The sequence below is a fragment of the Crocodylus siamensis genome, chromosome 1 (assembly GCF_052110815.1).
Source record: "Crocodylus siamensis isolate JL-2025a chromosome 1, ASM5211081v1, whole genome shotgun sequence".
NCBI classification, from domain to species: Eukaryota; Metazoa; Chordata; order Crocodylia; family Crocodylidae; genus Crocodylus; species Crocodylus siamensis.
The window spans coordinates 79,230,559-79,256,059 of record NC_143395.1 but is presented as its reverse complement, the minus strand read 5'-3'; the positions used below and the strand labels follow the sequence as shown (position 1 = coordinate 79,256,059).

The window sequence follows — 25,501 nt, the reverse complement described above, 5'->3', positions numbered from 1 at the left end:
AGTAGGGATTCTTATTTTTTTAATCTTTAATTGCTAAAGAATATCACCATATTTTTCTTCATGCAACTCCCGTGAAGCTGAATCATTTTCTCTCTTTCTCTTCCTTGGAGCCCATGCCCCCAAATCCTTTCAGATTTTAAAAATACATGCACATATATTGTATTTCAGAAATCTCTGGAAGCATCCGTGGCATTTAATTCTAGTTGAAAGATTTTCATAACTAGAAAACATAGATATGTATAGACAGGACTTTATGATCAGACTCATGGAAATGTCCCAGTAGATGCTGACGGGTGGCTTCTTATTTTTTGACTTTTGTTAGATCCCTGATGTTTTTTCCACATTATTGGTTTTTACGTGTTACCATCAAGAGAGTTCAGTAATAGGTAAGGACATGAATCATTCACAGTGATGATTCCACCTTCCTACAGTGTACTGTCACTACTCCATCATAGTTTCTCTGATTCGAGTTCTATAAATCAATTCATGTATGCAGCCTGCCTTGTTCACACAGGTCTCACTGAAGTCAATGTTGTATTTCTTTCTTTAGTCTTTAAACAGGATATTATTTGTCTTTAAAGTTGCCTTGCAGAAGTCCAGAATTCTTTACCTAGAAATTGGCTAAGACTAAATCTCAGCAAGGTTGAATTTATGTTGACTGAGTTGGGCAGGAAATGTAAAAAGGGCAGTATTTCACAGTGTTTCCTGGACAGTGTCACTTCTAGAGGCTATCGTAGGACACATACTAAAACACTGACCAGAGCTGAAATTGCCCAAGAATCACAGGCAGTCATGGCAGCCCTATACCACCTCCGGTCTTTTATACACTAATCTAATGCAAATACCTATGTAACATCTATGTTGTACTACTATAGTGTATTGTGGGCTACAAAAAGATGGTAGGAGGAGCCACAGCAAAGTGCAATGGCATGATTACTGAATGGTAAGAAGGAAGAAAGAGTTGACAAGTACACAGCTACATTCACCTCACTTTCCCATTTCATCAGAAAGTGTTCAAATAGGATAGTCTTCAGTTCAGCTGTCTCAATGACCTTCTGTTCCTTGACACATCATTCAACACCTTATGGGTGTGTTTTCAATACGGTCACAGCAAAGACTGCAGCTCCTGCTCACATATATGGGGTAACTTTTAACTAGCTAGCTTCAATTCCAATAGCAGTAAAGCCATGATAACATGGGCTTCGAACCTAGGCTAATCCACACTGAACTCAATGCTGCTGCACTTACACTGTCATTGGTTGCGTCTACACATGCATTTATGGTGCCTGAATAAACTGTGGAGCTTATCGCTCTGGCATTAATTGCTCCTGGGGACACTATTTGAACATGTGCCTGGGAGCAATTAACTCTAGAGCAATAAGCTCCACAGTATATTCAGATGTGACATGTGGAACCCAGCTGGCAGGGGGTCCTGGGGCTCAGCCTGCCGGTCCGGGCTGCTACCTGTTGGCACTGGATTTATCACCCAGATACCTTGTTCCAGGCAGAGCCAAAACCCTCAGACTGACCACGACCTCTCCATTCAATAATAGGTGAATTTTATTGATATAGAATTATTTGCATTATTCTTATCTGCTATCACTATATATCTACCAGTCCCAGGGTTCACAGAGTCAAGTTACATCTGGCCAGTACATGAGCTTCACTTTGCAGTTCTCTCTTGAATGTCAGATGTCAGCAGCCTGGAGGTTGGAGGTTAAGGCCCACTCACCACTCCCAGTAAGGTTGTTGAGATGGGTTGGTCGTGTGCTGTATGTCCAAGATAGTCTTCGGTTCCCCTCTCAGGGGCCCTTTGCTGCTCTGAAATCCCTCTTTTTGTATTCTTTGCCTCCTTCTGATGACTGTTCATCTTTGGGCATAGCTGATTGGTCTCTCTGTAGTTGTCATACTGTCCATGTTCTGTCCTGTCAGCATATTCCTTTGTTTCACAAACCCATCACATGAACACATCTTAATTTGTTTTTTTTCTGGTATCTCCTAAATTGGTCCATCTACCAAAGCCAGAAATCCCAAGGGCTCTGCAGCTGGGCACGGTGACCTGGCCAACATGGCAAAGTTTCTTATCTCATGTTAGGGAACAATGTGGTACACTTCTTCATTTTCCCAGCCTGTGCATCTGCTTGCTGCTTGTCTGTGTCAGACACAGTGGGCCTTGAAGAAACTGTCACAAACAGGTTTGTTAGTAATCAATTAACCCTTGTTGTTGCCCTGGACCATTGTTCTAATGCATATCTACGTTACCTACAAGCCAATTCTCAAAAGTAAGCCTCTAAATAACATTTTCTACCATCACTACCCCCAGCTCAACATGCTTCGGAGGGGCTAGCTAGGGCATGAGAGAGCTTCATTGTGGGGCTAGCCAGCAGGCAGCCCACACTGAAGCACCCTCATGCTCCAGCCAGCTGGGCAGCATCCATACATGTGCTGCTGTACAGTTTTTAAGTTAGTTTACTCCAGTCTAATAGGGGTGCACATGTAGATGCCAAGATGTTTACTAGACAGCTAATTAGTCAACTGCTTAGTAAATGCCTCATGTAGACGTGGCCATTGATACCTAAGCTATCTAGTTTAAAAATAGTTTGAATGTGGGTATGTGAGCTGCAGTCACTCCCTGGACTGTTGTGTAAACACACCCTTAAATAGTGAAGCACCGTACAGACTAAATCAGAGTGATCTTATGCATCTCCATTCCAGTTAGTCTGTAAGGTGTATCTCTACCCAGCCTCCTGCCTGACTTCAGAAAAACCCAGCTAACTACCTGTCTTTGCACTTAGGTAATGAACTGTATGCAAGAAGGCAGGAGCTTAGTAAAGTAGCTGGATTAAAGGCTATTTGACTGAAGGATAGACATGGCCTAAGTTTTAAGAGGATGAGGCTGTTGAATGGGTTTGGTTGTGTCTGACAGAAGTTGCATCTTTGCCATTGTAACCCCCAGATAATAGAGTGTCTTTACCATCCACCTTAGTTGGACCACAGCAGTAGCTCCTTTTATATCAGATTTAAGAATCTTTTATGTAATACTTTACAAGTAGCCATGATAAAAAATATGTATATTGCTTATAGTTGATAGTGTTTCGATCTTTGTTTTATTCCTTTAATATGTATGAAGGTTTATGTTACAGATAAGTGATAGGTAAAATTATGGAAAACTTACTTCCCAACTTGTTACAGCTCTTTGGAACACCCATTTGAAGCTGAGCTGAATAGGTGCTCTGTCTTTTTCCCCCTAACATTTCTGTTCTCACCTGCAAATTTATTGCTGGAGTCCTGTATTTTTACAAGCTATTCAGAGTTGTCCATTTGCTCTAGTTGTTTGCATATGGAATTAACATATTTATCCATTTTCTGACTAACCCATTAGACACCATAGATAAAAGTCCAGTTACAACAGTATATTTTTAAAAAAGTTTTTACAAAGGCAATAAACCCTGCGGCTTTTGAACATGCACCAGCTTCTCTTGGGGCTTGAAGAAAATTCCACATTATGCCCTAACAGCAAGGTTTCTTACCATGAAACACCCAGCGTTAGCTACTGTTAGAAGAGAGATACTGGACAAGATGGACCACTGGTCTGATTAAATGTAGCAATTTCTCCGATCCTATTCTTCCTATAAAATTTAAGATTAGCAACAGCAGTTAAATTGAAAACAGACAAATGCTTGGACATGCATACCAAATTAAAGGACAGGAAAGCAAAACATGACATTTCTTTTGTAATCTGCCAGTTAAAGACCCTAGAGACACAGGAATTCACTAGAGGAAATACTCATTAAGATCAATTAAAATCAAGTCTGGCCTGATGACATCCGAGAACACCAAGCAGCATGATAAAGGAGAATAAGTCTGGACTACAAATAGCATAATGCACCTGGTGACTTGGTTGTTTTTAAGAGTTGGTGAAATTGGTCTGTCAATTGCTGAAAACCTGTGCCCATCTCCAGAGCTTGCACAAGTTGCTAACTCCCTAGATGCTACAAGTCCCACAGCCTGTGGTGTTTTCCTAAAGCCTCAGCTGCTGGAGTCAGGTTAATGTGCCTCAGCCCTCAGGAGCTCTCTCATAGTCACATGGACTCACTTTTGTGACTCCTTTGTCCCTAGGGGTTCTGTAAGTTTCATGCCTCTCCTACTGTTGAAGTGAACTTGGGCTAGTCCGATGGCAGAGTAGATCCTATGTAGTTAGCCTACAAGGGTGTGGATCTACTCTGCCGTTGGACTAACTTCATACTAGCAGGGCTAGTGACCTGTTTCTTCTCATGGGCACAGTGACAAATGGACAGATGTGGAGGTGGGGCTGCAGAGGCCTCCTGGAGCTGAAGACAAATGAAGAGAGTATGAGTGGATTCACGCAGGGCTGGTTGTAGCCGTGTTGGTCAAAGGACGTAGACAGACAAGGTCCTTTGGGTAAATCCGTGTCCTTTATTAGACCAACTCAAATAATATTGGTCTAATAAAAGACATCGGCTTTACCCGAAGAACCTTGTCTGAGGCGATGAACAAAGCTCTTGCGTCACAGACCCCATCTTTTATTAGTCCAACTAAATAGTAGCAAAAAAATTCTTTCTCTACAGGCCTTGGGGTGCACGCACCCTTCACTCTTCTTTTCACCTGCTTGTTCCCAGTAGGGTGAGGCGGCGGCTCTGGGAGGGGCGGGCTGGGCCCAGGCGGATGCCTCAGCTTCCACCGCAGCCCAGTGGGAAGTGCGGAAGCCACGCGCGCAGCTGGGGGGAGGGGCTGTTGGAGGCGAGTACCACCTCCACGACTTACGTCACCCGCGCGGCCCCATGTGTCCAGGACGTGAATGCGTCACTCCGTCCGGCCCCACCCACTGCGCTCTGCCTCTGCCTCCTCCTCGTCCTCCTCCCTTCGCTGGAGTGCGGTCACGCCACCCCTCCAGGCGGGGGGAGGGGTCTCGCGCTCGACCCCTCCCTTCGCGCGGCGGCCGCTGGGGGCGTCTCGTGCGGCAGGTGGCGGCGCGCAGGGCTGGCTCGGCGGCTCGGCCCCGCCCTGCGGACTGGGTACGGGGCCTGCTTGGCGGGGCGGGGCGTGAGCACGAGCGCGAACCCTCCCCTCCCCTCCCCCTCCCGGGGGCCGTGGGTGCAGCCGGGCGGGGACCGTCAACGCTCGTAAAGTCACGGTCTGGGGGTGGGGGAGGGGTTTTAGGTGTGCCTGGGTTGAGGCAGCCCGGGGTTGGAGGCTTGAGATGGTTCCTTAGTCTCACTTCCTTTTCCCACACTCAAATGTGCACAATTAAAGGTTGTTAGCAAGGAGGGAAGGGTCAGACTTTCATCAGAGGAGCCTCATTACTAAGGAGGATGTGAAATAATAGTGTGCATCAAGTACTAGACCTAAAGGAGCTGAGATTGGGTTGGGATTATGGGGTATTCAACCGGGAGCCAAGACTAAGGAACCAAATCAGCTTTGTGCTTGGGGTGGAGTCCTGACCTTGTTCCTTCCTCCTGGCATGAGGTGGTCCCCAGGCAGGCCCGGTGGTGGGCTCGCTGCTTTGGCAGTCAGCTGGAGAGCATTTGTGCTTTGGAGTGCCTGTGGAGCCCACCTGAAGAAAAGTCTGTTGAGCAGCAGTTTGAAAGCAAAAGGTGAAGAAATCCCATGCGCCAAATTGGCCACCCAGGTGTTGAGGAAAGGTGAATGGCTCCTGAGACCTGCTCCAACTTTTGTTTCAAGCTTGCTTGCCACATGTGGGCCCCGGACTCTCTTACAGAGTGTGCCCCCTTCGGGGTGATTTGGGGCATGCCTGCCCTGTGCTCTGCAGCATGTATTTGTGAGCTGTGAGCTAAGCACTATGGGGCAGCAGCCAGAAGTGGAGGTGAGGAGGGGATGAACGAGCTTTGGTTACAAGCCAGAAAGGGTTGAAGTGGTACATTTGAGACTCTCACTGGGCGGAGGAGGGAGGCATTTGTTTCCGAGCTCTCAGAGGGGTGTTCAGGAGTGAGGAGGTGCATTTCTAGGCCTGGTGGAATCAGGTGCATTTAAAAAAAAAAAATCAGTTACCCTGGTGAGGCTGGGGCAAGCTGCATCTTTTTAACATGAAAGGATTAGTAGTAGGCATCTGTCTCACCAGACAGCAGAATTGCACTGAGTGGGGCATTGGCTTGCTGAACGTTTTCCGAGTGTGTCTGTAGAGCCTACAGTTGACGTTTTTAAAAGTTAGGATCATCTCTTTAATGGGCTTTAAAATAATGAGGAATGGTTCCCTTGTGCCAGACTAGCCTTTGTGAAGGCCTATGACAAATGTGTCCTGGATGTGGAGCATTTAGTTTATTTAGGTTGTTAATTCTTGATACCAGCTCTTAGATTCAGCAATTTATGTTGTAGGTTATTTGTTAGTTTGGGTAATTAACAGCAATTGATGCTAATCTGTGGTAGAAATGTTCCTTTTGATGTAAAATGGAAGGATGTAGTATTTCCTCTAAGTAGCCCTGTGTACTGATAGCTAACAGATTTCCATTTTCTGCCTTTTATGTAAGGTGCACATCTTACGTTCCATTGATCTTTCTTTGCCATCTATTCCTTCTGTCATATATATATTCTTTGTAATTTATTGTTGTGGGTGTTTCTTTTCATAGTGAGAACAAACCTTCCACAGGACTCCCAAGGGTAATATTAACAGGGGTTGGATAAAGAGGAATTATTACCTTTCTGGCCTAAAAAATGGTCTTCTCGAGCCCTTTGTAGATTTTTTTTTTTTTTTTTTTGTATTTAGATGCATCATGTTACAAGCTATTTCCTAACCAGTATGTCTCAGGACCAGTTTTGCACTGGTGTGGGCTTGATCTAGGTCAGGGGTGTCAAACTTATCCAGACTGCGGGGTTTTTTGTACGCTGGACCTGGACCAGAGATGTGGTGGTTTCCAGGATTAACACAGCCATTGCTCACCTTTTGTCACTGATACTTATTCCCAGTAGGGCTTTGGGTACCCTAGATTTTGGCAGTGGACCCCAATTCTGAATTCCTGGCCTGTTTGGGAGACCCACAGGCTGTACTTTTAACATCCTTGATATAGGTAAATTTAGATCTCTTCAGCATCTGATATCTGTAACTTTTATGCTGTCATCCCAGATTCTTCACCTTAGTGTTCTCAAGCAATGCTTTTCTTTTGCTTGGTGACTGGGTTGGTCAGTTGCTCTTGAGCAACATTTCTAATGCTGTCCTTGAGCAACCTGTTTTTCCTTCATACAACAAAAATGATTGAGAGTCTGGGGAGAAAGCTTTTCAAGACTAAATAAATTACATAGATAAATCAGTTGTTAAAACAAGAAGTTGGTTGAAGACTGGAAGGTAGCTGTATGTAAATAAACTCCAAAAAGGGAGATTCAAATAACTCAAAACATAACTAGAAATAATACCTTTGCTTAACGTAAAGATTGGATGGTGACCTTTTTTGTGAAGAGGTGACTTTTTTTTCTCTCTCTCAAATGTTTTAACCAGCACATGATGCAAATCTCCTCAAAATGTGTTGAGAAGATACAAATCTTTATCAACACCTGTTGTACCTAGGTTAATGAAACAATAAATTCCAGAAAGAAATATAGATTCCCTGTAAGAAGACTGGAACTTATTTAAAAAAAAAAACAAGGAAGTATTCAGCAATACAATAATAGGTCAAGTTACTGTTAACAAGATACCTAGAAAAGAGGATGCCATCCAGTATTTTGGATGATAAAGACCAGAATAGCAGTAAAATCAATAGACTGTAACACATTTTGCAACAATATAGCGCCTCTCATTTGAGAATTTCAGAACATAGGGACTTGCCTCCCAGTTATCTGTCCTAATCCAGAATCCTGGACCCTCATTTCTTCTTCCTAGCCATGAAATAAGCCTCTGTTTTCACAGAAGCCCAGAGCTTCCTTACTCAGCAGAATCTTTCTCCTCAGGATCTGTTTCTTTAACTTAAAACACATTTCCCTTAATTTTTCAGAGTTGTCCTGGACAACTTAGTGGAAAGGGTTTTTTTTGTTTGTTTGTTTTTTTTTGTTTGCTTTTTGTTTGCTTTTTTTTTTTTTTAAGGTTGTTGCCTTGTGTTTCTGTTACTCCTGATATTGTTGCTTTCCATCCTGCATTTGTAGTATTCATTCTTTTCTTACCTGTATTGTAGATCTTTAAATCCATCAAATTCTAGTATCTTCCTGGTCTGGTAACATGTGAGAGGATTGCAACACTTTTGCTAAGCAGGCAAAAATAGGGCGGGGAGTAGGAGGAAAAAGTAAGTGATACCAGCAAGTGTCATGTACAGAATTTTGAACAAGAGAAAGGGAAATTCAACATTAATGGGGAAAACTAGGAAAAGCCAGCTCAAGATGCCAAAAGGCAGGATGTTGTCAAAGTGATGGAAGGAAAAGATTTTTTTTTTCAGCAGTATTTTATACAATCTGGACCAAGGTAAGAGAAGATGGAGTATCACAGATGAAGAGAATGTGGTACTTGAAAAAAGAGATGGCACATGTATAAGTGAGATTTTTTGCAGAGCAAAAGGTGTAATAGATGAAAGTTTTTTATCTTAAACATTTTTTCCTTTTTTTAAGGAAACTTGTCTTGATGTAAACTTGTGTTCTGCAGTTCATAAGTGCCACTTCAACCCATTTAACTGTCCCTTCAGAGAAAAAATTGCAAAGTGAAATTTAGCAAAAATTTCATGATTCAGTCTGTGGAATAAACAGAGTAAAAGAACAGGGTAGGATAGAAGTGTTTGCTGCTTTGGACTGAGTGCTCCAAAATGTAATTTATCAAAAATGCTAAGGTTTAATTTGGCTTTCTGTTTTGTAATAACAGGGTTGACAGAAAAAACAGTGGTGTTGCCTTGCATGTCAGAAATGCATACGTTTGCTCCCTGGTTCAGGAAGAAGTTAGCAGATCAGAATATATTTGAGTGAAGATGAAAGGTGAAAGATACAGCACCAATATAATGGTGGGGACTTATTATGGACCATCACGTCAGGAAAAAGAGGTGGATTGGAGAAGTATTGGAAGCCCAACAAAATGCTCTTCTGATGCAATGGACAAACAAGGAGAATGGCAAGAAACTAACCAGTTGTATAAAGAGATTCTAGGATGCCTCAAATGTAAAAGGAAAGCATGCAGGCATAGAAAGCTGGACAGGTTACCAAGGAAGCATACCAGCAAACAGGAAGAACTTGTGGGGACAAAATCAGGAAGGCAAAGGTTAAAAAATGAACTTTACCTGGCGAGGCAAGTTAAGGGCAACAAAAGGAGAGTCTATATTTTCTATATTTAAATACATTGTCTGGAAAAGCAAAACCAAACAAGCTGTGGGTCCACTATTAAATAGCCAAGGTTGTGCAAAAAAGGCAGAGCTGCTCAACAATGTCTTGCTTTAGTCTTTGTGAAAAATTAGGTTGCAACCAGACAACCATCAACGGTTTGTTAAGGAAACGGAAAGCTGGGGGGTAAGATAACAAAACAGCTTTTTGATGGGTCTGGATGCTGACCCAAGTCAGCAGGGCCTGATGACCTTCAACCCAGGGTACTGAAAAAACTTGGATAGGAGATATCAGAGCCCATGGCAATGATATTTACAAAGTTGTAGGAAATGGACGGGGGGGCACTATATTGGCCATTTTCCAGTTACTTTCACAGCAGGCAAAAAGGAGACTGGTTAGCCTGACCTCAATACCTGAGAACTTACTGGAGCATATTATAAGGCAGTTACTGGAGCAACATTCTGGAGAAGGAAAAACTGATCATGAGCAGCCAGCATGGATTTATTGCGAACAGATTGTGCCAAACAAACTTGGGTGGATGAAGGAAATCTTGACTATAGTCTGTCTCTTTTTCAGCAAGGCTTTTGCCAAAGTTCAATGTGACCTTCTCATAAGCAAATGTGAAAAACATGGATTAGACAAAATTATGAGGTGGATAGACAACTGACGCAATAAGTCAATTTATAATTTCTCTCCACTTTCAGCTATGTTGGAATGGCTGGAGGTTTTGAGTTGAGTCACACCGGTCTCTCCTGAGCCCAATGCTTTTCATAGAATCATAGAAGTAGGGTCGGAAGGGCCTTGTAGATCTTCAAGTCCAACCCCCTGTGTCCCCTGCGTTTATTAATCATTTGGATGGTAGAGAGCTGCTTAAGCAAATGTGTAGACAACACAAAATTGGGAAGTATTACAAACACAGGAGGACAGGAGCGCAACTGAGAAGGATCTCTACAGATTGGGAAGTTGGGTTGGAGCCAACAGGATGAAGTTTAGTGCTGACCAATACAAGGTGCTAAAAGAGGAGTGGTGTCTGGCTGAATAGCAGCACTACAGAGAAGGATATAGGAGTCTTCGTGGTTCACAGACTCTGTGAGTCTGTAGTGTGATACAGTCGCACAAAAGACATGTGGTTTTGAGCTTCCTCGGAAGTATTATATGCAAGACATGAGAAGCCTCTTTATTTAGCACTAGTTAGGCCTCATCTAAAGTACTGTATATAGTTTTTTTGGGTCCCTCATTTTTAGAAAGACATGGAGAAGTTAAGGGTCTAGAAACAGGTGAGAAAAATGATAAAAGGGCTTGGAAGACAAGTCCTATGAAGAGAGGTTAAAGGAAATAAGCATGTTCAGCATATGGAAAATAGGGGACATGACAGCAGTCTTTAAATACCAGAAGATGAGGAAGAACTTTTCTCTCTAGCGGTGGGAAGCAGGATGTAGGCCAATGGCTTGAAAGTGTAGCAAAGTGGGTTTAGATTGGATATCAAGAAAAACTCTTTCACTGTTAGACTAGTGAGGCAGTGGAGTAGGCTGTCTGGGGGAGTTTTGGAACCTCCATCATTGGAGGTGCTCAAGAATGGTGCACAATAAAGTGTATAAGACAAGGTGTTTGAAAAGAGGTTGGAATACTTATTCCTATCTTCTAATATGGATCGTTTCCATGCTTTTGGGCGTAGCTGGTTGGTGCAGGGGGCCGGGAAGGAATTTTTTTTCCTCTCCTGTTGATACAGGTGTCAGGGGTTTGGTTTGGTTTGGTTTGGTTTTGCCTTCCTCAGAGGTGTTGACGGTTGACTGCAGCAAAGGCCGGGGATTTTGATGGGTGTGCCAAGGCTCCAGCTGGAATTAAAACCCAGAGGTTCTCTTTTCCCTCTGCTCACAGTCAGATCACTCGCCACATTTGGCATCAGGATGGAATTTTACCTGGATTGGTATGGACTGCGGGGCTGAGTACAGACATTCAAAAAGCCTGAGGTGGAATTGATTCAGTCTTTACAGGTTAGCTTAAACTGCCTAGATTGAACTGAGAAGCAAGTGAACAGACATTCACTTTTTATTTTGGAAATGCAGGCAGATATTTTCAGTTCAGGCTAGAAGCTTGGGGGCTCTAGAGCAAGCCTTCCCTTCTCTTCAGCAGTGGCCAGAAGGCTGGAGGGAAGCTGGGAGAGAAGTCTTTCTGGGTTTTCCCTCCCCTTGCTGGAGCTGAGGGGCAGGAGCGTGGCAGGCCCTGGCCCAGGCCAACGTGCTGAGGTGGAGGGGAGGGGTCCCCCACCAACATGGGACCCCTGCCAGGGTCTACCTGGCAGGGGTGTGGTAGCCCCTGCCAGGTTTTTCTCTGCTTACTGCTTGAGGGGACGGGGTGTGGCCAGATGTTGGTCCTGGGCTTGGATGCTGAGGCATAGGATAGGGAGGGGGGGTTTAAAGCCCCCTCCTTCCCCTCTACCCCATTCTGCCAGCCTGGGCCCAGGGTTTGACCACTCCTCTCCGCTCAAGTGGCAAGTGGGGGAAAACCAGCTTTGGCCATCTTGAAAGTAGTTTGCGTGCACTGAAATTCTGTTCTGTTATAGGTTTAAACCGGTTTCTGATCACTTAACCGGTTTATGTGCAACTTCTGTCCCTAGCCTGGGGGTTTTGCCTTCCTCTGTAATATGAGGGCATGAGCATCTTCTTTGGAACTCTTGAACATATTTTAACAACCTTTGCAGTAGTAGGACATTGGTCACCATTGTCCCTCTGCTTTACTAGCTACAGTTTGTGTTGTGACTTCTGGTTGTGTGGCAGGGTTGCCTATGTAGTTTTAGTAAAGGGTAGACAAGGATTTGCTTAGGTTGGTTTGGATAGGCATGATCCTGCCTCAGAGTGGGGTTAGACTAGCTGACTTCCAGTGCTACTTACTCCACAGATTTGAAGGAAAACCTGCTTTGACCTAGAAGGCTTTCTTCTTTAATTTTTTTTTTTTCTGGAGACCGTGGAGTTTGGGGGAGGGGAGGACACCTAATTACTCGCATAAGCTTTGTACCTATACCTTTTTCTCAATTCTTAAACTGTACATTTTGCTCCTTTTGATTTTCCTGTCTCTGCATTTTATGCATTCAGCACAGTCTTGCATGCTGCCCCTGAAATGCTTTACCCGTGGCAATTCCTGAATAAATCACTGCATGTTCTCTAGTCCTCTTCTTTTACGTATGTTTAGTGTAACCCCTTCCCTAGCTTCTTATCAATCTTTCACACCACTGAATGTTTCATTAGCATTCACATTCATATTTTTCTGTCCATTAAGTAAAATCAAAAAGTTTGCCTCAGCTGTCTCCTGCTCATAGGAAACAAAACTGGAAAGGAGGGTGGGACTCCCAGGCCATCAGGTCAGTCCTCTGCATCCGCATTAAACTGTCCAAAGGGTTCACAAGGTAGTCTGCCCCATCTCCTTTCACCCCAAAGCACACTATTAAAACAAACGAACCAATCTGCAACATACTGGACCAGGGAGACCTGTGGCATGGAATGTGTCAGTATTAATACATGTTCAGATTATCTTGGAAAAAGACTACAGGGAGAGGCAAAAGAGCCTGGAGTCTTTTGCCTGTCCGACCTGAGGAGAAAATACATTCCTGGCTCCAAGATAGCCGTCAGTTTGACCCTGAGTATGTGAGAAAGGTCTTTGAGCTAAGTACATGTGAGGTTTCTAAATCCCTTTGGACCAGTGCATTTGAGCTGAAGACCCTGACTAGCGGTGGTGGTATGTCCAGTGTTCCTGTCCAAGACAAGGAGAGAGGGAGGGAAAACAAATCATTCATGGGTGGGAAAGGGGGGAAATATTCTTCATGACCATAGCTGAAGCCCTGAAACATGGGATTACCAAGTACTGCCAAATACCTCCCCCCCGCCCCCCCCCCAAAAAAGTTTCCTTCAGTCTCACTGTGGTGCTGCCAAGTATATGAATGGCTCTATTGCATGCCGAGTATTGCTTCAAGCACACCCCTGTTTTGTCACACTGTCCGTTGCATTAACTTATCAATCCTGAAGCAATTCAGGTTTCTTTTTCTCATTACTTTATTTCTTTTAATACTTAATTTTGCTTCCTTTACAATGATTTTTTCTCCCTTTCGTCTTACTTGTGATTAATTACTAAATGTCTTATATTGTTTAGCCCCTTGGGAATTCATTTTCATTCTTTAATACATTTTGATGAAAGGTGTCTACTTGCTGTTACCCCTATGTTTTGGGGATTTTTTTGGGTAGGAGGGTGCTTCTGGGTATTTGCTTTCTAATTGTCTAGTACCAGTTCATAATTACTCTGTTCTTGTGTCATAGGGATGATCACAATTTAGATCTGTGTTTCCTTTGATTTAGAGACTGGGCAAAACATAAATCCAAAGGTGAAGATTGGCATATTTTGTCCACGACACTTTCCATGAGGAGTAGTTTCTCTGATTAGCACTCTGATCACTTGTTGTCATCTTATTTTTTGAGAATGATAGCATCCTTGAATGATTGTCCAGCAGCCTCCTTTCAGGTTGTTGATAGTTCAGCTGAATAAATATGTCAGCAGCAATCTTCTCTGTTTCAGTAGAGAAATGTGATGTTGGACATACATAACAAGCTGGAAACTTCTTCAGATTAAACTGAAAGTATTCTATGTTTAAAAAAAAAAAAAAAAAAGAACCCCTGCCCTCCAAAAACTACTCATGAGATCTGCTGTTATTATGTATTTTGAGTCAGTTGTTTGATTTGCTGCTATACTCCTTTTTACACCTGTTAGCTTTTCAGAACCAATGCAAAAATGGGCCGGATCTTTCAGGTGTTAGATGGCAGAACTCTAAATGGGCTTAAAATCCTTGTATCTTGTAAGGTGGTCTTAAAAAGACTAGGGAGAGGCAAAAGAGCCCCCCTCTATTCCAGTATTGCTGTTGCTGAATTTGGCAGTGGGCAAGCGGGGTGGGATAGGGCAAGCAAGTAGCGGTGTTTACTTTTTCTCTCCACCATGAGTTCTAGAGCTGCATTAATGAACCGGTGAGTTTAAAGTTCATTGTGTGTACACCCACTTGGATCCACCCTTTGCCACAGCTGCAGGACACTACATGTCATCACCATAGTCTGAATTCTTCCTTAATCCAATCCCTGAAAAATATAAACCCATCTGATTGTGCAGGTCTCTGTTTTGAGTCTTAAGATTTGTGCAGCTGTATACATATTTTGTTAAAGAGTGGTCAAATGTTTTAAGGAGAAATTTTAGTGAGAACCCAGATTCAAATGCCACTTACTCAAAATGGAAAAAGTATTCAGAGGAACAAAATAAAAAGTACATAGATGATTTAATGCTTAGAAAAACTAACTGGAATTAGCCACTTTGTTTTGAAGGAAAAACAGGAATTTATTTTATGCCCATTTTTAGAATGCACCTTAGCTATGGAGTCACCACCAGGTGGTTACACTAAATATCCTTGTGTTCCTATATAACACTGCTTTTACAAATATAAATATAAATTACTTATCCCATTTTTGTTAGAAGAGTAATATTTGTGCAGTGTGCCCTATTTTGGTAAAGTTCTTGTATGTATATGTTTATGTTTTCAGGAAATGCTTAATTACAAGTACAGCTAAGTTTTTGTAACTATTTTGCCTATCCTGTCACTGTCTACAAAAAGTATGGTTTGAATTATCTATATATTGCAGATTTTTTGCCTCATGACTGTGGCAGTTTGTGGAAAATCTAAACTGTTGTTCCATAATAACACAGAAGAAGATGGCTCCCTCAGCATGTGGTGTAAAATCACTACTATACAGAAAGTAAAGACAAGGACAGGTAAAATAATTTATGCAGCACAATTACAAAACTTTTGGAATAAGTAGTACAACTGTGCATGCATGTGCATAAGTGCATGTTAAATGGCCTGTCGATCAGCTTCACTTGCACTACATATTTAATTATACCAGGAATCAATTGTATAAATACACTTCCCTGTTAAACTACAAAAATTTACAAAATGTACACAATTTCAAAATACAGCGATTTCAAGGACTTTAACAAAACATTTTGTTGTTTTTGATAAACTATAATTACCAGTTAATATGTTTAAGTATCCCTTAAAATATATCAGATATGGAAATTGAGATGATAAAAACCTGAAAGTCCATCAATAAGTTATTTTGAGAAAAAATAATTTATTTTTAATAGTTGCTGATGTGTATCATAAGTAAATGCAGAAACTTGTTTCCTTGATTTATACTATGTTTTGGTTTTGTAAATTATACAATACATTTTCACTTGTCAAGTTAAGTGAATGAGATTTCTGGGCTCTTTTTCTTTTAATTCTTACAGTCTTGTTTACTTTTGTACTCTGGCTGTCAGTGTTTGTGTGTTTCCATCTTTAGACAATAAACTATTCTTTAAATTAAGCCAGACTGAAGTCGGTACATGTCATTTGCATTGTAAACAACTGGCACCTCAAAGGGAGATGGTCTAGAATAGTGGGGGCAAACTATTTTGGTAGGCATGTCGCAAATTAAGCCCTATGCCCTCTCCGAGTGCCGCTGTGATGCATTCTCCTGCCTGATCTTTTCTTTTTCACCCTGCTTGCCCTGTGTTTCCCCTGATCTGTGTGTCATGCAGGCTGCCCATGCTGCTTATGGCGCATGTACATCTTGGCCACTCCTGATTTAGGAGATACCTTCTCGTGGTAGGTTTTGGAGAGGAGAGATGACTTCAACTTACCTGTCACCATGGTATCAAATTAGTGAGTTCTCTTGTGACTGTACGGCTAGGTACAGACAGTCAAAAAGCCCCAGGCTGAATTGATTCCATCTTTGCAGGTTAGTCTAAACCGCATAGATTAAATTGAAACGGAAGCGAACATACATTTTCCTTTGATTCAGGAAATGCAGCCACGTGCCTACAGTGGCTCAGGCCAGAAGCCGGGGAGCACTAGAGCATGGCTCTCTGGCTGTGTGTTCACTTCCTCTTCCTGCTGCCCCCAAGGTCTCTGGGATTTGCAGTCCAGAATTACAGCAGCAGGATCTGCAGGGTTGCTTATCACTTCCTCTTCTTGCCTCCAGGTGCCTCTGGGATTTATAGTCCCCAGTTCCAGCCAGCAGTGGGTAAGGGTTGTTTAACCCCTGTCCCTGGCACCAGACCCCAGCTGGGGTTTGCCTTGTGGGGGGGAGGGCAGAGGGGGCAGGCAGCCTCCACCCCACTTGCAGTCTAGGTTACATCCCCAGCTGGGCTTGCTCCTCCCCTCACCCCCTTGTCAGCCAGCCCTCACTATTCCAGCTAGGAAGCAGAGGGGCAGGGTGGGGACAGCCTTGCTCTCTGGAGCAGACAGCCCAGCCCAGCCCAGCCCAGGGCTGCAAAGCATGCTGGGATGCTAGGGGACTGTGATTTAACTTGAACTAGGAAAGGGTCTGGGACAGATGTGTCATAAACTAGTTTGACCCAAATCAGTTAAGTCTGATAGTATATTCAACTAGGTTTATCTTATATCAGTTTCAGCCATTTGGAAACTGGTTTATGTGCACTGAGCTTCTGTTATCTTACACGTTTAAATCAGTTTCTAATTAAACTAGTTTGTGTGTAATTTCTGTCCCTAGCCTGAAGGAAACCTACTGCTCCCTAGCTTCCAGGGCAGTTATATAGTTTATAAACTGAATATTTCTGTAACTTGTTAATGTATGACCCATTACACATAGAATATACAAATCAATTGTAGGTGTGTAATAGCAACTATTGATGAAAATGAAAAGCATAATTGGTGAAAACTAACATTTGTTTTTGATATTTTTAATTATTCCAAGTAGTAGTACAGGTCACAGAGTTTTCAACAGGACTTTAAACTAGGCTATGAGGCTTAAAATGTGCTTTTCACTTTTGATTAAAGCATGTTTTAAATGGAAGTAAATGATAAAACTTCATCTTTGTGTACCTTCTTGTCTTTATAGCAGCATTTTAGACCAAAAGCACATGACAGTTGAAGTTGGAAAAAGTGCTGATTTTTTTTTTAAGTCTGTTTTGGAGTCAGGGCAAAAAAATGACACAGGCTTTTTCTAAATACCTTTGTACTTGGCTGACTGGCTCTTCTCAAAGACTTCAGAGTGTTTGTGTTTCAGATGCTCTGTGAGAGAGATCTTCACCTATCACAGACAGTAGTATCATAAAATCTCTATCTGAAAGATGGTGCAAATGGGTTGGGAAGAACTGAATGTTTGTAACCTAAGTTTGTTTAAAAAAATGTTCCTTTTAAATTTGTTGAACACCTTTAAAAATAAATATAAGTTGTAAAAATGTTAGTGATAAAAGAAATGGAACTTTTGAAATTAGAGCAGTCCAACAACTGATTCGATTTTTTTTTTTTTTTTTTTTTAAAGTCATCACAAGAGGGATATTCAGATAAATAGTAAGTCCTAAAATTTGAATCTAGGTTGTGACACATGAATGTCCAGAGTGTTTTGATGCATAACATGAGTGCATAGATATACAAAGATATTGTAAAAAAAAAGCTTAATTTTTGTGAAATATAAAATAGGCACATGCATTTTCTTGTGCCAACCCATAGAACTGATGCTTTATTTTCTATCGTGTTTAGTAACTTTTAAAATAATATATGGGCACTGTTTTTCACTGTACCTCCCAGTTCTCAAACTAAGATTTTTCTGAAGAGTGCTAAATGCAGTTGGGGTGGTGATCTCCATACAACTGGGGAAAGTCTTCCACTCAGAGATAACTGAATCTTATGGCAGCCTCTTCTTTTTACTTGTGATATACTAGAAATAATCTTAGGTGGGATGGGGTTTGGGAGAGTTAAATGACTGTCAAAAGCAATGTACAAAATAATGTAGTTAAAATCAAACGTTGCTATCTATCTCCAACTGAGTTTGAACAATTCCAAAACTAAGTTCTTGTCTTTTATAAGAGTTTACCTGTGGAAGGTATCTTGTAGGGCTGCGCGATGCTTTGGTCCCTGGTTCGATTCAGCAGAGATTCGGCCTGAGTTGGTGGCCGAATCTCCAAATCTGAATCAAATCAGGAGACTCAATCTCTCTCTGAATCGCATCTGAATTGGGTCCTGATATAGACACAACTTTAAATGTTTTTTTTTTTTTAGGTACCAGGTGGCTTGTGAATGTTGGAATAGTGGGGCAAATGGAGCGTCCCACAGGAATGCAGGGCTCCCCAGCACACTCGGCAGCAGACCCGGAAGTGGACCAGAAGCACTTCTGGGACTGCTGGGGGGCTCCCCCACATTTCCCTGGCTCGGTGACTGGGCCCACTTGGGGTGCCCCTGCGGTTGATGGCCGAGCCGGCAGGGGGCCCCACTGTGTGCTCGGTGGCGGGCCTGGAAGTGGACTGGAAGACTTCTGGTCCACTTCCAGGTTCGCTGCTGAGCAGGGGGTGGTTAGTGTTAGGGTACTCCATCCACCCCACCATTGCAGCGTTCACAAGTCACGCCTGGTACCTCGAGGTATGTAGAAAAAAGGCCTAAAGCTGTGTCTGTGGCCAAGTCACTGATTCTCTGAATAAGCATTGAATCTTCAGATTCTGATTTGGCCGAATTCGAATCTTTGAATCCGACTTGAATACGGCCCATTTCGCATACACCTAGCATCTTGCAGAGTTCTCCCCTTTTGCCCTTTGACTCGTGGTGCTGCACCACAGAAGAACCTTTTGGTAGAATGAAGGCTGCAGTCTGGATGTTCTAGTTTAGCACCTGTTTCCTATCTAAAATCTGGATCAGGAGGCATCAGCAGAAAAGACTCTGAAGAAAGTGTGGTTTCGCAGTTAAATTCTAAAGCTGCCCCAACCTGTACAGGGAGAAGATGAAATCCTTTCTCCTTTCTTTCCATGAGTTTTCCAAAGTCTGGAAGCATGGAGCATTTTGGGAAATGTGGCTTCATTTGGTTTGGTTTCCCTGTAGAGCACAGGGCGTAGTCAAGACAACTCCTTACATATTCCCTCCTGTATTAGGTGTCAGATGTAGTTACTTTGTTGCTGTCCCAAGCAGATATAAAACTGAGTAAAGTACAAAACCCAAACAAAAAATAATTATTGGAGGAAAAGAAAAGAGAAGGAGCAAACAATCAGCATATTTTTTCATTGCCAAACGTAGGAGGAGCAGAGGCTGCAGCCTGTCCTTATCTCCAAAAACCTGCATATGCGGTTGTTAATGGTGTTCAGACAAAAAAGAGAGCTCAGTGGATGCTATGTGTTTGGGGGTGGGGGAAGGTTATTTTTTTGTTTAGGGGTAGGAAGAGGAGTTACTGTGGAACCATAGAGAGGATTCATACAGAGCAATATAGATGTCCTTCCAGTTTGTTTCCATTCAGGGAATAATTATAATTTAAGCTTGGGTTTTTGAACTAAAAAGCATTGCCCTTTGACCTGTTTAAAATGGTAAATGTGCAGTTGGTCTCCTGGACCAGGGGAGGCATTGAGTTGATTACCGGCTGTTGTTTGTCCTGAAGTTTATGTGCAGCCAGTGTCTGGCTCAGTGATTAATACAGCACATGTCCTGTGATAAAGTAATCAGAAGTCCCAGTGCTGTAGAAGCCCTTAGTCTATTTTAGGAGATGCTGAGTCATACGTGTTCATCTAGCAGGTTATACAGATTGCTCCCTGTTACCAGTGAGGAACAGCTAAACTAGATTTTAATAGAGAAACATAGTTCTACTTTCATAAGGACACAGAAATAATGTTGAACTTCTTTGCTCCTTGATAAGCTGTAAAGCAGTATAAATGAATAACTATATTGACAGGGGACTTTGTCCACACAATAGTATACAGTGTATTGCTATAGTATAGTGTATCTACTAACTAAACAGAGGGTATGTAAGATGATCTTTTATTAGTAAAAAATACAGTAAGGACTGCTCTGTTTCCTTAAAAAACCCACACTCAAGCTGAAATGTATCTCTTTAAGCAAATTTATTTATCACTGTTGATAGAACACTTTAGATTAGTACTTTCAAAGAATTAAACCCCCCCCCCCCAGCCTTTTCTGCAGATTGTTGTAATTGTTTACTATTTGCATGTTGTTCATTCTGGGCATTGTAAGGACTACATTTTTTACAAATGCCTATTGGCAGCATTTAGTCAATTTATATATGGCTCAGTATATTAAATCCACACTTTGCTTCAGCAAAATAATTTGGTTACATAAAGACAAGTCACTTAAATATTTTTTGAAAACATGGAAACATCATTCTTCCCCCCACCTCCTATCTAGCTCTTCTGACTTTTCTAGGGCGTTAATTTTAGATCCTCAATTACTTTTGATCTTAAAGGAATCCAGGAGGAGGCTGCAGCATATGCAGAGCAAAGTACCCTGCAGTATAGTTGCTAAAGTTTATTTTATTTATACTTTGATGGATTAACTTATTGGTAAGGAAACATAGCTCTTCTTGGGATTCTGTTCAACAGAAGTTTGTTTTCATGTCTGCCCTTTCTGCATTTAGCAAACTTGACATCAAACCCAGTCAACATATGCATCAAAATGTCCTCTCTTTATCAGGTATAACAGGCTGTCAAGATGAACTGCTTCTGATGCCAGAACTGTGAAGACCTACCTCGTCTTGTGGCTGTATGGATATGACCAGCTAATAACTATAATATAGAATCCACTGAATTTACTTTTGGAGTCTACTGACTTCTGTATCAGGGGTGAGTTCTTCTATGGGCAACCTGAAAGAGGAGTGTGAAGGGCTTTAATAACACGTAATTTTTGTCTAATGGAAACCAGTTATTTGATCCAAAACTAAACTTTAATTGTCAGAAAGCTGCCTTTAATTCAAAGGCCGTACAGAACCCACCAGGAAGATCACAAGCACAACTCAAAGGGGAGCAAAAGATTTGATGACATGAGCGGTTTACTTCTGAAGATTTACAAGAATTATTTCTGGACTAATGGCATGTGCTTCACTATGGTCTTTAAATAAGCTAGTTTGGGTACCAGGAGCAGTCTAGTTCCTGGAGGATAAACTAGTTCATATTGAGACCTGTTCAGCTGTGACTACAGTGCTTCTGGTACCCAAGGCAGCTCGTTTAATGCTAGCTCAGTTATCTTATATAAGTCTGCAGTGTAGATATACTCTCAGACTCAGATGCTTGCCACTGCAGGAGCATAAGAATTGCAGAGGTTTTTCACTGAGGCCATGAGATTTTATGCTCAGAATACTGGCTCAGTATTTTCAGTATTGCATGCAACTACTCCTTTTTATTTTTTTGTTTACTTCAGGATGAGGTGACCAGTGTTTCTTTCATAAGATACTATCTTTCTGGTGAAAAAAATGAGATGCTCCATTAGATATATTTTGATTTTAAATAATCCCTTTTCATTAAGTAAGTTTTATACTTAATACCAGATCTTCAATATCAGTGTTTTATTTAGGAGAAATTAAAATGAGAAAAATGCATGTATTTTCTTTTGAAATGTTCTGTGCTGACCATGTTTCACTATTCTGTTTTATTCAGCTATTTTTTAAACATCCTACAAAGGGTTAATGGACCTTGTAAAGGACTCCTAACCATTTGCAGCTTCATAACTCATATCTAGATGTCACCGGTGTTTCCCATGTTAACAGTTCTCAGCATGTTTTACTATATCTGCCTTCGGCGCCGAGCCAGAACTGCTACAAGGGGAGAAATGATGAACAGCCGGAGAGCTATTGAATCAAACAACCGAGCCTTACCTACCAATGTTGAAATAGTCCAGTATGCCAAAGAAGTCTTGGATTTCAGTTCCCATTATGGTAGTGAAAACAGCATGTCATACACCATGTGGAATTTGGCAGGTATTCAGAATGTGTACCCTAGTTCTGGTGACTTTACTCAGACTGCAGTGTTTCGAACTTATGGAACGTGGTGGGATCAATGTCCTAGTGCCCGATTGCCGTTCAAGAGGACTCCACCTGACTTCTACAGCCAGGACTACGTAGAGCTTGCTTTTGAGGATCCAGTATATCCCACAGCTGTGCATATTCTGGAAACGTATCATCCTGGATCTGTAGTTAGAGTTTTGGCTTGTTCTGCAAATCCCTATTCCCAAAATCCACCAGCTGAAGTAAGGTAAACTTTTACTCGTTGTCTTTATTAAATACATTTAGAAAATGTCTTCAAGGATTTTATATCAGATCCACAAATGGTTTCTTTGTTTTAGTGCAAAGTTTAACACATGCACATGTGCTCTAGTTTTCTACTCTGTCTTAATACTAAAATTGGGGAGATAGATCTAGTAAGTGAGGCCATTTTAGTATCAAAGATTATACAGGGTTCTTTTGCATAATAATGGTTCTTGTGAAAAGCCACACCTACAGATAATATAGATCATCAAAACTCTTGATAGTTACTGGACATGTACAATAAGTATTAATTAAATGGTGTTTCTTTTGAATGTGTACTTTCCTCAAGTAAGAAGGGTAACGTGTTTATATAATGTTTCATTTTAAGAGACCAGAGATTTTTATTTATTTCACTGTAATACAGAAATATACCTAGCATGCCTAATGTCTTATGTCTTAGAATGTTAATAGGAAGGCCTTAAAATTATATAGACCTACATTTGTTTTAAAACAAAATAAAAATTGATTTGTTGTTGTTGTTATAATTAAAATGGATAATTATTTATTTAGATGTGTATCCCACCATATCCAGAAAGGCTCCATGTTGTTTACTGTGTTCTATTTTGGAGTATAGAATAATATATTCTTGAAATTAGTTGATAATGACAATGCAGGAGTAAGCATGTTCAACTATGGCATATTAACATTAGCCTTTTTTGGGTAAACTTTTCATATTTGTCATGTAGAATTCTTTCATAGACTTGTTTCTACTTTCTTATATTTTATTTCTTAGACTAAGGAATGATTTTGTGACCATGCTGAATTCTCTGAGTGACATTCTGTACTTGGTCAATGAAGGAAAAAAATCAGTCCTATTTTGTATTTCATAGCCCTTATGCCTTTTTCTTTTTCTTTTTCTTTTTCGTTTTTAAAGATGCATATCATCAGTACCTGTCTATTCTAATAAGGCTGTGTTTAAGGAGACCTCTATAACTAATACTTCTTAACAATTTATGTTAAATAAAGTCTAAGGCCATGTCCAGACATGCAGGGTTGTAAAGTTTGTGGTGCCACAGGTTTCGTTGGTGTAAACACTGCAGATTTCACACATGTGTGATGGATCTATGAATTCCTTTAGGCGATTTTGATTGTGGAGTGGGTGGTTAGTAGGACTTGGTATGGTCTTTCTCACATTGGCTCTAGGCAACTTTTCCGTCGCGGAACACGGACCTATACATAGTCACCGGGACTGAAGGGGTGTATCTCGCAATCAAAGGGTACAGGTTGCTGAACGGCAGCATGGCGCTGTAAAGAAGTAAGCTGCTTCTGCAAAGAAATCACATAATGGGTTAAATTCTCATCCTCCGCTAGCAATCCTGTATTTGGAGGAAGGCAACCACGGGTAATGGGGGGTGGATGACCAAACAAAAGCTCATAGGGAGATATCTTAACATCAGCTTTAAGTGCGTTTCGCATAGCAAACAGTGCAAAGGGCAATGCCTCAGGCCACTTAAGCTGAGTTTCTGAACACACTTTGCCTAGAAGGGTTTTTAGAGTCCGATTTGCCCTTTCCACCCCTCCAGATGACTAAGGGTGATAAGGGGTGTGAAGCTGCTTAGTGATTCTTAACCATGTGTAAATTGTTTGTAAGACCTGGGAGATGAAGTTGATCTTCTTGATTTGAGTCAATGACTTGAGGTATGTTAAACTGCGGAATAATGTCCGTTAGAAGTGCATGAGTGACTTGCTGATGAGAGGCATGGGTGGCAGGAAACGCCTCCACCCAATGGGTGAGCTGATTTCGCACTACTAAGGCATATCTGTATCTTCGGCACTGGGGAAGTTTGATGAAGTCTATTTGCAGTCTCTCAAATGGTTGATATGCCTAAGGTCGGCCCCTGGGTGGGGCTTTTCTCTCTGGGCCAGAGTTGAACGCTGGGCAAGTAGAGCAGACGCTGGTCACTTGTTTAGCCACTGCATGTATTCTAGGGGCAAACCAAACTCGGAGAACGGTTTCAGCTATGGCAGTTGCCTCATAATGACCTTGCCCACAGCAGGAGGTGAGCGGGCTCGTGGTGTGAAGGGGTTAACTCCTTGCTTGCTGGGAGGAGGCCGCTGTCTGGTGCCAGGCCGGGTCAAGCCCCTCCCCAAGCAACTTCTTGGCCCAGCCCCCCAGGGAGAGAGGAGTGAAGGAGGGGGTACTCACCAGTTCCCCTCCTGTAGGGCAGGGCCCCCCAAATCCCGGGCAGGGCCCCCCTGGCCTGAGAAGCCAGCGTTCCCCGACGGCAGGCCCACTGCGCATGCGCGTAGTTTAAAAGGGCCCGCCAAACAAGGGGAGAAAAAAAAAAACCACACTCAGGTAGGCTCCGGAGCAGTGAGAGACGCGCAGGTGAAGCCCGCTGTGCCCCCGCTCCCCGAAGCCCCCCAGACACCCCCTCAGCAGCCGCCGAGCCCCCTGCCGACCCCCAGCACAGCTGGAGGTGAGCGGACTGGTGGTGGGAAGGGGTTAACTCCTCGCTTGCTGGGAGGAGGCCGCTGCCTGGTGCCGGGCCGGGTCAAGCCCCCGCCCAGGCCCCTACTTGGCCCGGCCCCCCAGGGAGCCACGCGACCAGGCTGCGTAAACAGGCGCTCGAGTTAGCACGGAGTTTGCGCAGGGGAGGGCGTGGGAGGGCACGAGACCCTGCCTGCGACCCCCCCAGCCATAGCCAGCCTACCAGAGGCATGACACGGATGGGCACGCGCCGCACCCCGAGGGTCCCCTCGGGCTCTGCAGCCCCTCCACTGGGCACCGCAGAGACGGCCACCCAGACGGAGCCCGTGGTTCCGGGCTCCGCACAGACGGAGCCCCTGTCTCTTGGCTGCGGGGGCTGCCTGTCCCTTTTTCAGGCTCTGGGGCCCAAGAGCATGGCCACCTCCCCTTGCAGGGTCTGCTCCCTACTGGGGTCTCTGGCGTGCCAGCTGGAGGAGCTCCAGGCCACAGTCCAGAGACTGCGTGCCATCAGGGACTGCGAGCAGGAGATTGACTCCTACTGCCAGGCCCTTCTCCCCCGGGAGCCGCAGGGTAGAGCTCCGTCTCCCTCCGCGACTAAGGAGAACTCTGGGACCTCCCGCTCTGCCCAGTCAGGGGCATGGACCAAGGTGGTCAAGGGCCCCAAGGCCCGCCGCACCAAGGCCCCTGCCCCGCCGGAGCTTAGCAACAG

General features: G+C 42.9%; 1 protein-coding gene and 1 long non-coding RNA gene across 6 annotated transcripts in view; one reads left to right on the top strand and one right to left on the bottom strand.

Annotated features, from left to right (window-relative positions):
• Window positions 1-1,626: 1,626 nt before the first annotated feature.
• Window positions 1,627-4,875, bottom strand: LOC149872956 (uncharacterized). Its single transcript, XR_016440931.1, has 3 exons — window positions 4,786-4,875; window positions 3,531-3,629; window positions 1,627-2,182 (listed from the first exon to the last, which is right to left on the bottom strand). It is a non-coding gene; the product is annotated as an uncharacterized LOC149872956 (long non-coding RNA).
• A 42-nt stretch (window positions 4,876-4,917) lies between these two features.
• FBXL4 (F-box and leucine rich repeat protein 4) overlaps window positions 4,918-25,501 on the top strand; it is a 152,486-nt gene continuing 131,902 nt past the window's right edge. Inside the window, exons 1-4 of one of the 5 annotated variants that reach the window (XM_090037134.1) lie at window positions 4,918-5,036; window positions 14,931-15,060; window positions 20,756-20,904; window positions 21,715-22,308. In XM_090037134.1, the coding sequence (XP_089893260.1) occupies window positions 21,797-22,308 (512 nt within the window). In that variant the 5' untranslated portion in view covers window positions 4,918-5,036; window positions 14,931-15,060; window positions 20,756-20,904; window positions 21,715-21,796. Of the gene's footprint in view, window positions 5,037-5,536; window positions 5,664-5,712; window positions 5,846-14,930; window positions 15,061-20,755; window positions 20,905-21,714; window positions 22,309-25,501 lie in introns of those variants that run through there. The other 4 variants (XM_090037136.1, XM_090037135.1, XM_090037137.1 and 1 more) reach the window with 4 other exon arrangements.